The sequence below is a fragment of the Pinus tabuliformis genome, chromosome 6, assembly GCF_031772625.1.
Source record: "Pinus tabuliformis cultivar Carrire ecotype Pingquan chromosome 6, CPIR1, whole genome shotgun sequence".
NCBI lineage: Eukaryota > Viridiplantae > Streptophyta > Pinopsida > Pinales > Pinaceae > Pinus > Pinus tabuliformis.
Window position 1 is genome coordinate 1,754,307,075 of NC_142292.1, and position 12,641 is coordinate 1,754,319,715.

The 12,641-nt window shown below is 33.6% G+C and overlaps 1 protein-coding gene across 1 annotated transcript; it reads left to right on the forward strand.

Annotated features, from left to right (window-relative positions):
- The first annotated feature begins 4,480 nt into the window (after positions 1–4,480).
- LOC149265944 (putative WRKY transcription factor 47) lies at positions 4,481–7,633 on the forward strand. The gene is made up of 4 exons (XM_089429867.1): positions 4,481–4,827; positions 4,923–5,291; positions 6,652–6,765; positions 6,873–7,633. Exons 1-4 carry the CDS (start codon positions 4,690–4,692, stop codon positions 7,350–7,352), a joined length of 1,101 nt encoding a protein of 366 aa, XP_089285993.1. The 5' UTR covers positions 4,481–4,689; the 3' UTR covers positions 7,353–7,633.
- Positions 7,634–12,641: the final 5,008 nt, after the last annotated feature.

A 12,641-nucleotide genomic window follows, 5' to 3' on the forward strand; every position in this document is an offset into this window, starting at 1 on the left:
CGAGGAAGAGATTCCACCTCTATTCAATGCCCTCGTGTGAGGTTTAGCGTGGAATCCTTCTTAATATTGTAATTTTGCATTGATGATGAGCCCATCTTATATCAAACAAAAATTAATGGATAGGCAATATTTTTATTTTTTTTATTTTAACCTATAGATATAATATGCTCTTTTTGTTTATAATTTTATATATATATTTTTGTGTTTTTAATTCAATATTTTGAAATTTAATTTTCATAAAATAAATATGGAGTGTTTATTTATTACTTATAATTATTTATTAATATTATTGAGAAAAACCCTTTAACCATGAGCACCAAGTGAAAAATAATATTATTGCTAAATGTTTATTTATTATTTGTAAACATTTATTAATGTGATAGAGAAAAACTCTCCAACCAATGACTAGTGGACAATCATACTAGTTGGGTTATTTATAAGAAACGTCATGTACAAGTTTTATGATAAGTCATATTCATACAAAACTTAGAAATAATCTCTTTGATGAAAATTGTCTCCTTTACCAAGAAATTTTTTTTTATAAGAAACGTCATGTACAAGTTTTATGATAAGTCACATTCGTACAAAACTTAGAAATAATCTCTTTGATGAAAATTTATTGCTAAATGTTTATCTATTATTTGTAAACATTTATTAATGTGATAGAGAAAAACTCTCCAACCAATGACTAGTGGACAATCATACTAGTTGCATTATTTATAAGAAACGTCATGTACAAGTTTTATGATAAGTCATATTCGTACAAAACTTGGAAATAATCTCTTTGATTAAAATTGCCTCCTTTACCAAGAAAAAAAAAATTATAAGAAAAGTCATGTACAAGTTTTATGATAAGTCACATTCGTACAAAACTTAGAAATAATCTCTTTGATGAAAATTGCCTCCTTTACCAAGAAACAAAAAATTAGGTGGATTATTTGTTTTTTTCCTCATTCATATTTAATTAGACATAATTTCTTTGATGAGAATTGCTTCCTTTACAAAAGAAAGTTGCATCATTTATAAAGAAACATTATCTACAAGTTCTATGATAAGTCATATTAGTACAAAACTTAGACATAATCTTTTTTTTTTGATGAAAATTGCTTCCTTTATAAAGGAAAAAAATAGGTGGATTATTTGTTCTCTTCCTCATTCACATTTAATTAGACATAATTTATTAATATTATTGAGAAAAACCTTTTAACCATGAGCACCAAGTGAAAAATAATACTATTGCTAAATGTTTATCTACTATTTGTAAACATTTATTAATGTGATAGAGAAAAACTCTCCAACTAATGACTATTGGAAAATCATACTAGTTGCATTATTTATAAAGAAACATTATGTACAAGTTCTATGATAAGTCATATTCGTACAAATATAATCTCTTTAATGAAAATTGCTTCCTTTACCAAGAAAAAAAAATTAGGTGGTTTATTTGTTTTTTTCCTCATTCACATTTAATTAGACATAATTTCTTTGATGAGAATTGCTTCCTTTACAAAAAAAAAGTTGCATCATTTATAAAGAAACATTATCTATAAGTTCTATGATAGGTCATATTCGTACCAAACTTAAACATAATCTTTTTGATGAAAATTGCTTCATTTACAAAGAAAAATAATTAGGTGAATTATTTGTTCTCTTTTTCATTCACATTTAGTTAGACATAATTTCTTTGATGAAAATTGCTTCCTTTACAAAGAAAAAAGTGGGTGGATTTTTTTTTTCATTCATATTCCATTCTTATAAGTAATATGTTAACTCATTGTAATAAGTTAAAAATAGATTTCTTCGGAATAGAAATCTCAAATTTATCCTAAATATTCCAATAAATTATATAAGAAATATTAAAAAAAGATTGAGAAAAACAAAGCTTGTGCCCACAGTTGTACAAAGCAAGCTTGCAACGATAGTCTCAATGCCAAAGGTGGCCACAACATGTGGAAGAAACCTTAACACCATTGTTTCTCTACTCAGTGCTTTGTTGTTTGTTTTTTTTGTACAAAGCAAGGTTGCAACAATAGTCTGAATGCCAAAGGTGGCCACAACATGTCGATAGTGGAAGAAACCTTAACACCATTGTTTCTCTACTTAGTGCTTAGTTGTTTGTTGTTTTGTTTTTTAAGTAGAAAAATAAACACTAATTTTTATATTAATATAAAGGTAGTATATATATCTTGACATTTTTTATTTTTACATTTTGGATTACATAATTTTTAGGAGTCTTTCAAAACTATTAAACTTTACATCAAAATATCTCTTTGAGATTGGATTTCTTTGCTGCACAAAATTGATTGCTTCAAAACTGTACTATTAACTTTTACAAAAACTTTTGATATTCCTCATTCTCGGCCATAAAAACCATTTCATTTTTGTCACTTTGTGAAGCAGAAAAAACAACTTTCATTCCTGCCTACCTTTATGAGTAGTTGATAATGTCTGCATTAGTCATAAAGCAAATGAAAAATGAATTTTACTTGAGTCTCTTGTTACGCCACTTTTTGATATAAAACTTACATGTGTAACTTGTTACGCCTCTTTTTGATAACAAATCAGTGGTCCAGTTTTCCTCTCAACATCGACCATCCCAAAAAAAAGTTCAGAAAGAAAGAGAAAGTTAACCAACCTCCATCATCGTCGCAGTCACCGAAGAACCCATACTAGTGTCATCCAAAGAAACAGTGTACTGGTAAAACCATGGAATAAAGAGACGTAGATTTCTTCTTTGCGTTTCTCCTTATCTTGAAACAGTCGGAGTGGACTTATTATATCATTTTTGGTTTGGCGTTTCCCTCATTTTTTATTCAAACTGCAAAATGCGCCCACGTTCCCATCCCAGTACAGTGACCTACTTTGTAGCATTGCGTTTATTGCGTTTCGTCGCTTGACCAAATATCTCGTATTGACTCTGACAGAAGGGACTGATTTGCCGTCGACAACACGCGAGCGACTTTGGGGAGATGCAGTTTGAAATTTATGGAATAAATACAATAATCTAATCTACAGTAACGCGGTGGAAAGTTGATAAAATGTTTTCAAAGTTCTACAGAAGTCCACGTTTTCCTTGGGTCAGGGTGATGCAGGTTGAAATATATGGAATAAAAACAATAGTTTAATCTACAGTAACACAACGAAAAAATAATTAAATGTTTTTCATTGTTTTTAAGATGTCCACTTTTTTCCTGGGTCAGGGTGATGGACGTTGAAATATTCAGAATGAAAATAATAATAACCTAACCTATGGTAACAGTATGAAAAATTCAGTAACATGTTTTCAAATTCCAAGTTGCCCTCTTTCTGGCTCGACGTGACATGTCACGTGCTTCCGGTTGTGACGGCCATGCACTATTGACCACGAGAATCGCAACTAATCCGTCAATGCGACGAATAGGTAATGCAAGTCACCATCATTATAATTAGGGTAGAAACATAATCATTTGAATGCCAAACCCTAACTCTTCTATATTTTGTATTTCTTTCCATTAGGGTATATGTTTCTGGGTGGAATTGTGATTTTTACTAAATGGGCTTAACACTATATTTTGGTATCCAATTAGGTTTTTTGTTTTTTTGGTGTGGAATTGGGATTTTCATTTAATTCTTTTGCAATAGAAAATTTTGTATTATTTTAGATTATAATTGTCAAGTTTTAAGATTTTTGATGTTTCAAAGGTTTTTGATGGTGTTGAATCTATTTCCACCTATTCAGATTGCTAGAAGAATCTCTCTTGGAAATTTTGTGACTTTATTAGACAACGTCATGTTTTTATAAGTGTCAAAATTATCATGACTCACTTGTCAAACCAACAACGGGTACAGCCATCACTGATTGGTCAAAATTATCATAACTCACTTGTCAAACCAGCAATGGGTACAGCCATCACTGGCTGCTATGCACAAATGCAGGCTAGCTTATCACCCTTATTCAAGGAAAACCATGCCACCTTGAATTACCCTTATTCAAGGAAAACAATGCCACCTTGACTTACCAGCAGTGGGTACAGCCATCACTGGCTGCTATGCACAAATGCAGGCTAGCTTATCACCCTTATTTAAGGAAAACCATGCCACCTTGAACTACCCTTATTCAAGGAAAATCATACCACCTAGAATTACCAGACTGGTAGTCCCCAAAGAAGCAGACTTTCACCAGTGCCATATACAATTGAGTCTTGGGCCATTAACCCATTTCCTTAAATCTAAAAAACACTTAGTATTAGCCAAGACTCCTGCGAAATGCTTCTAAGTCTTAGACAATTAACTGTTTGGTTAATTCTAAAAACACTAGCAAAACAATTTAAAAATATACCCAGCATCCAATTAAAATTCACAATGAAAATTTGTAATTTTAACCCATATCTATCAAATTTGGAACAAATTTTACCATATACTCCAAAACGGTGAAACGTAGAATTCTTAAAATACTACTCAAAACTATGACACAGCACTATAAATAGGTTATGGAGGGCGTAGAAGCGTCCAGGGGCCGCCTCAATCGCCTTGTTCTAGAAGACTCTGATATCGAGGCGGTTAGAAACCTTGAAGATGGATGACATGGCAGATCACGAGAGTGCGGTGTGTTTGAGGACTTTTTGTGTGTGTTTATTCATGTTGTCAGGCTAGGGATTCTCTTATACATATCACAGCAGAAGCTTGTTGTAATTCGTGAAGACGATAATTATGGCAGAGATAAATCGCATAAAGGAAGAGAATCAGAACCTCAAGTCCATATTGACGCAGATGATTCACAAATATAACGACTTGCAGAGGCAGGTCAGGTATTTGCTGAAACAGCGAAAGGGCGTTTATGGAGGCCAGGTATAATATACTGTTTGTGGAAGCTAATTTGAATATGAGATAATTAAGCCATGAATCACAAATTTCTTGCGATTGCTTGGCTTTTGTATTTGCAGATGTTTAATCTAGACCATGGACGCGAGGAGCTGTTGGGTACAAAGTCTATTAATGTCGACTCCGGCAGGGCAATTTCGTACCAATCTGATCAGTCTTCCGATTATCATGAAGGAGCTGGGGAAAAGGAGAAGAAGAATGCCGAACTTATGGACAATCACCAGCTGCCTTCAAAAAAGAGGAAGTTAAACTATGTGCAGTCTGCACAGATTGAGAAGGGAAACAATTTGTCAATGGATGATAGCCGAACTTGCTGTCATGAGTCGTCTCAGAGCAAAAAGCATCAGGCCCCGAACAAAATCTCCGGCCAACAAAGGGTGGCCGCGCCCAAAAGAATCGCTTCTGTGCGGACAAGATCTGAGGAATCCCCGGTAATGCTCGAATTTTTAGTTTTCTGTTATGTAGAATTTATGTGAACGACCCACCCACATCAAGCCGGGTGGGTATGATATGCATCAGAATCTTGAGATTTCAAAACTAGGTTTAAATGGGTCGGACTAGCATCTATAGTCATTGTACCCGATTCACTGATTCACTGCTATACAGACACTCAAACAAATGAATTACCCCTTGCCTCTGATTCATTAGAGTTTACCTCTGGTTCGTTAGAGTTGAATAAGATGTTAGTGCGGTTTGAGTAAGCTTGATTCCAGGAAATTAACTTGATTCCAGTTGATTAAGACGTTAGTGCGGTTTGAGTAAGTTTGATTCTAGAAATTAAATTGATCTCAATCATTACCTAAGTTTTCAGAGTTCTCTGGATTCACCTATTAGTACACTTGTCACCATGGTTGGTCTGTTTCACAATTTGATGACATCATATACTACTATAACACATGTATGCTTAATCCAAGTCTTAAGGCTTTATAACATTAGATGACTCAATAACAAGTTTTACAATTTTGCCTAATCCAAGTCTTAAGGCCTTATAACATTAGCTCTTGCTCAACATGTATGACTCAATAACAAGTTTTACAATTTCCTAGAAAAATTTTAAAATACACTTTACAGAAACCAAAACTCTTAAAATATTCACACATCACTTTGGCTCTTAAAGTATTCACACATCACTTTGACTCTCATCACATGTTGGCTCCTTCACTATCCTATGACTCTTAAAGTATTCACACATCACTTTGGCTCTCATCACGTGGGCTCCTTCACTATCCTATTTTTCTAATCCACTACAGCTCTCTCGCTACATCTCTAACTTTACCCCTCTCTTCTTATATTTCCAATCTATGTCATTCATCCTTATCCTTGTTATCACCAATGTCCTAGGTTTAGTTCCATTCGGTCTTTAGTACCTCTCATTAACACCAGTCATATATTCTAGATCAACGAACAAGGTTCTCAACATGTGTTTATCAGCTTCTGGTTTATCGTCTCCAATATGTATTTACATGTTATTGAGTATCATATTAATGGTTAAGATCACAAAATTATTTGTTGTTAGGATGAAGAAATCTAAAGAAATGGTGTTTAAAGATATTATCGTTCTCAGACCAGATTTACATTATATTTTTAGGCTTTTAAATAAGTCATGTTATAAATATCACTGACAACATCATAAATTTTCAAATCTGAAAATTACTCTTAACTTGACCAAGTCAAATTTATTAGAACCACCACTCTGATAGAGAAATTGATTTAACATTAAAAATGGAATTATAGATTTGGTTTACAATATACCAAGTATAAGGTGACTGATGTACTCCACTGTATTATCAGATAAGCGATGGCTACCGGTGGCGAAAATACGGGCAAAAGTCGACAAGAAACAATCCACGTCCGAGATGTTATTACAGATGTGCTATGGCGCCCGGTTGCCCAGTTAAAAAACAGGTTCGATGTCGTCCCTTTCCAGAAAGTAATTCGCTCCTGATAGTCTCATTCACTTTGAAATACATACAGGCCCACCTTCTACTTTAAATATGTTAAACTTTGAACAGGTTCAGCGATGCGCCGAAGACCCAACGATGGTAAAAACAACCTACGAGGGCGAACATACTCATACTCATCCTCTGAGTATGTATACATCAAATTTCGTAGCAGAAAACCAGTTTATACCTGTTTCAGTGGCCATTCCCAAAATATCGACCTCCAGCACGTCTCCTACAATCACTTTGGATCTCACAGACAACAGACCTAATCCAGAATTACACTTGCAGTCTACAGATTTAGCAGCAGGCAGCTTCCAAAACTCGACCTCATTACCTGATAATAGGGTCCCGCTATTGGCTGAGAATCGAAACTCGTCAGTCGTGCAGGAGTTCGTGGCTTCTATGAAGCAAGATCCCAACTTCACAGCAGCCCTGGCTGTTGCCATAGCGGGCTCTCTGCTAAATTTGGGTACTCCCATCCAGGGGATGCCCAAATCCTCTCGTGCAACGCAATGCATCGATGGTTCAACGCAGGAGGCATTTAAGTAGATCAATAGAATTAGTCATTTGGAAAATCTTTCATATGGTTGCATTCTCATTAATAGCGAATATTTTCCTTGTATTGCAAACTGTACTGCATGGGTATGCTGAATCCAGCCATTGTGAAAATTATTGTACCTGAGTTACACCTAGTGAGGCCATTAGAAGAAAGAACTCCGTATGGCGCCGACCAACTTAAAGCAAGTGCGTTATTTTAGGCGTTAATGTTACTTGACAACCTCTCCTGATTATGGGCATAATGAGGATGTTTTCCACTTAAATTTTTGTAATTCGAAGTTATCTTTTTGCGTAGAACAGATTTGTGTGAGTTTTAATTTTCTTTTGATTTGAGTTTAAATAAAAATTGCAGTAGGGTTAAAAGCTAGAATTATTTTTGGACTAAATAGATTATCATAGGAATTAGATCAATTGAACTAACTCTTGAGGATATTGGGACTAAACACTAAAATTATTTTTGGACAAAATAAATTATCATAGGAAGTAAACCAATTAAACTAACCTTTCCATAAAATTCTAGTAAATATGAAAAAATTACATAATTATAATATGTGGTTTGTGATTAGGGAAACTATGCCTCTAAAAATAAATGTGAAGATATAAAAATAAGTCTAAAAGCTATGTAATATTTAGCTAAATAAAGTGAGTCTTAAATTAACATAGTAACAATTATTAGTAGGAGTGATAAGCTTGCATTATTATTTAGAAACAAAAGTAGGAAGCTTAAACATAATTAACTATTGGGGAAGTCAACCTAGATAATGGCATGGGCTTTCTCATCTTCTTTATTGCTGTGAAATTTCTGAAGATTTCTTGGCAAATACTAAATTTTTTCTATCCATTTTGTTTACTTGTTCTTGATGCAAAGAAGAAACTCTTCATGGGCTTCATTTTACTCCACCAATACATTTCCCATTATAGTTTTTCACTAGTAAGATATATTCCTTGTTTGCATGCATTGGATTTGTTCATATATATATTACTTATATCAACAATCTACTACTCAATTTTTTCTTTGACTTTTCTATCAGCCAAGAATCTATATTCCACATTCAATAGTATCCATTTCTTCCTAAACCTAAAAGGTGTAAGCTCTTAGTACCTATAAGCTAAGCCCTTTATACTAAATTGTGCACTAAAGAAGATATATTTTGTTGTGACCCTAAATGGAATGAGGAAGGCTTCTTAGAGGAACTGTAATGGTGGTAGCAAGAAAAGGGGAGGGATGAACACCCTCACACAACAAAGAGTGACTAGGTGACCAATAAGGAAATAGGAGGTAGAGAAGTCAAGGAGAGCAGAGGGACCAAAAGGGGATGAATGAAAGAAAGCAAAATAATGTTCAAGCCACTAGGGGTGAAAACATGATGGAGGAGGCTTAGATAACCAATTATAAAAGGGTTATTCAGCCGTACAGAGAGAAGGACGGGAAAGAGATGAAAAAACAAAAAAAAAACAAAAAACAAAAGTGGGTAATACAGAAGACTAAATAGAAAACCAAGAAAATAGAAAATAAAGATAACAAACAGAAAGCAAAACCAAAAAATAAAAAACAACAAAATATATAGTAATCAAACCAACATAAAATTGTAATTCAATCCTAATAAATTTTCTAGAAGAAATAGTACACCTATTAACTTTTTCTCCTATTTTCCCCTGCCCAAGAATTGGTAAAATCTCTCAGTGTTATTGATGCCTTTCTCATCTTCTTTATTGTTGTGAAATTTCAAATTTGAAGATTTCTTGGCAAATACTAAATTTTTTCTATCCATTTTGTTTACTTGTTCTTGATGCAAAGAAGAAACTCCTCCTGGGCTTCATTTTACTCCACCAATACATTTCCCATTAAAGTTTTTCACTAGTAAGATATATTCATTGTTTGCATGCATTGGATTTGTTCATGTATATATTATTTGTATCAACAATCCACTACTCAATTTCTTCTTTGACTTTTCTATCAGCAGGAATCTATATTCCACATTCAAAAGTATCCATTTCTTCATAAACCTAAAAGGTGTAAGCTCTTAGTACCTATTAGCTAAGCCCTCTACACTAAATTGTGCACTAATGAAGATATATTTTGTTGTGGCGCTGAATGGAATGAGTAAGGCTTCTTAGAGGAACTGTAATGGTGGTAGCAAGAAAAGGGGAGGGATGAACACCCTCACACAACAAAGAGTGATTAGGTGACCAATAAGGGAATAGGAAGTAAAGAAGTCAAGGAGAGCAGAGGGACCAAAAGGGGATGAATGAAAGAAAGCAAAATAATGTTCAAGCCAATAACTAGGGGTGAAAACATGATGGAAGAGGCTTAGATAACCAATTATAAAAGGGTCATTCAGCCGTATAGAGATAAGCATGAGAAAGAGATAAGCAAAAAGTAATGAAAAAACAAAACAAAAAAACAAAAAACAAAAGTGGGTAATACAGAAGACTAAATAGAAAACCAAAAAAATAGAAAATAAAGATAACAAATAGAAAGCAAAACCAAAAAATAAAAAACAACAAAATATATAGTAATCAAACCAACATAAAATTGTAATTCAATCTTAATAAATTTTCTAGAAGAAATAGTACACCTATTAACTTTTTCTCCTATTTTCCCCTGCCCAAGAATTGGTAAAATCTCTCAAATACACCTATTAACTTTTCCTCCTGTTTTCCCCTGCCCAAAAATTGATAAAGAATTGATAAAATCTCTCAGGATTAATGTTAGAATGACACATGAAGAAACTAAATTAAATTCTCAACCAAATCATGATGAAAGAGGGATGGTGAAATGACCGGCGTTCTCCACACTAATGATCCCCCTATCACTGGTGACGTGAATACATGCCAAGGTTGACTATAAGGTGGTTTGTACAAGTGGTTGGGTGAATCGTTGATCATTCCGACATGGCGAAAGACCTATAAACATAAAATTAGTTTAAAATATCAAAGATTTGTTCTTATAAATTTTGATTTTCGTGATGAGGCGAAGACTCTTTCGTATGAATTTTTGCATCATAGTTTATAACAATACTATGATAATAATAATTTTATTATTTAAGTAATATTATTTTCCTTAATTAAATAAGAATATAATTAGTTAATATTTATAAATATATTGTTTATTATTCGAAGAAAAAATAAATGAAATAAAAAGATTAAATGTTTTAAGAATATTATTTTAATATTTAAATAATAAAAATGAAAGTATTAAAAGTATTATGATTTTAATTGTTTGGACCATGAAATATTGAAAGAATTGGTGGTGTTTAAGGATATTTTTAGTGGGATTCCCTAATTATTAGGGCAAATTTACTTGGAGTTTTTTTTGTTTTTAAATCGAATATATTCCACATGAATATTATGAAAAACCATGGGTTCTCATAAATATGGAGCTCAAAAATAGTTGGTAAGTTGACCAAGTCAAGTTTACTCAAAATACCGTAATGATCCCTCTCTTAAACTTGACTCGGGGAGGTTAACATGATCCCAACTATTCATTAACCATCTCACCTGAGATCTCACATTCCCTCCCTCAAGCTAGGATGGAAATACATATGCCACCCCCATCACATATCAAGTGGTCCATTCCACAAACTTGATGACTCTATGTGCCACTGCACCACATATATGCCTTATCAAAGTGTTAAGGCCTTACAAAAATCACCACATGTATGCCTTATCAAAGTCTTAAGGCCTTACAAAAATCCATGTTCCTATGCAACATGTATGCCTAAACAGCAGGCCTTACAACTTCCTAGGGAAATACACCTACCTTGGACCAAAAACCCTTAGGGCGTTCACGCGTCAATGCAGCTCTCATCACATGTTGACTCTTCACTAAAATTCAAACCATTGACTCCATCTCCATTTCTCATTTATGCTACCACTCTATATTTTCTAATCCATGCCTTACTTGGTCTTTCTCGCTACTTGACCTCTCTCGTCTTATATTTGCATCCTTGTTATCATTGTGCATCCTCTTCCAAGCTTTTCTTCTTTTCAGACTCTAGTGCATTTTCGTTCTTCATGTTTCTCAAGGGCCACTATCTTCTCTTTCTCTGCACAACATTTAGCACACCTAATCTACCAGGTCATTCACGCTTAATTCTAGTGATAATATTCACCATGATATGATATGTCCACCTTTGGCCCTTATACCAGTTGTTAATAAAAAAAGGACAATTGAAAATTAAAGTAAAACAAATTAAATCATAAACTGAAGACAGAGGAAAACCCATTTGGGAAAAACTACGGGGAAAGGGGTTAGAGCTTTTATTACAATAATAATTAATCTATTACATTTCACTCACTTCTCATTCAAACCCCCATAAAAATTAACTTTATTACAATACCTTGGGCCTAGTACCATGGGAAAACACCATGGGTCACCAATAAAATGGGTGCAAACAAATCACTTGACTCCTTAATATTTCAAAAGAATGAAGAAGTAAAAATATTTTTATCTTTTATTTTACTTGATTTGGTCTCACACCTGACAATCTCCCATTTAAGACCAAGTAGTAGCTTGAGTGAATATTTTTAACATCATCTCTCTCTCATCGCTATTAATCATTTCCCAAGATGCCTTTCATCATGTTTGCATTACTCCAGCCAAGGCTCTACAAAGCACCTACATATCCCTTGGAAATTTTTTTGTTAACATATTAATTGGATTGTCTTTAATGTGCATTTTCTCCAATTGTAGTATCCCATCATCTAACACAAGTGACAAATCCAATGATATTGAACATCAATGTGCTTTGGATTACAATGATATGTTTTATTTGTCACTAAATTAATGGTGCTTTGATTGTCATGATGTAACACATATTTGTCTTGTTTTATTCCCATCTCTACTAAGAATTGTTGCATCCATTACATATCTTTGCAAGTTTCTATGTAAACTATGTAGTTTAAATCAACTGTGGAGAGGGCTACTGGTTTCTATAGTCTAGATGTCCAAGACACTGTTGCACCTGTAAAAGTATATAAATAACCAGTGGCAAACTTTCTAGTATCCACATATCCAACCATATTTTCATTTGTATAACCTTCAAGAACAAAGTTATGTGCACCAAAACATAAACAATAATTACTAGTGCCCTTGAGATACCTCAAAATCCACTTTACCACTTTCCAATGTTGTTTGTCTATATTTGCAAGGAACCTGCTCACTACTCCCACTGAATGTACAACATCTAGATGGGTAGATGCCATGGCATACATCAAGCTACCAGCCACTAAAGCATAAGGGATTTTACTCATTTCTTCCTTATTATTGTCATCATA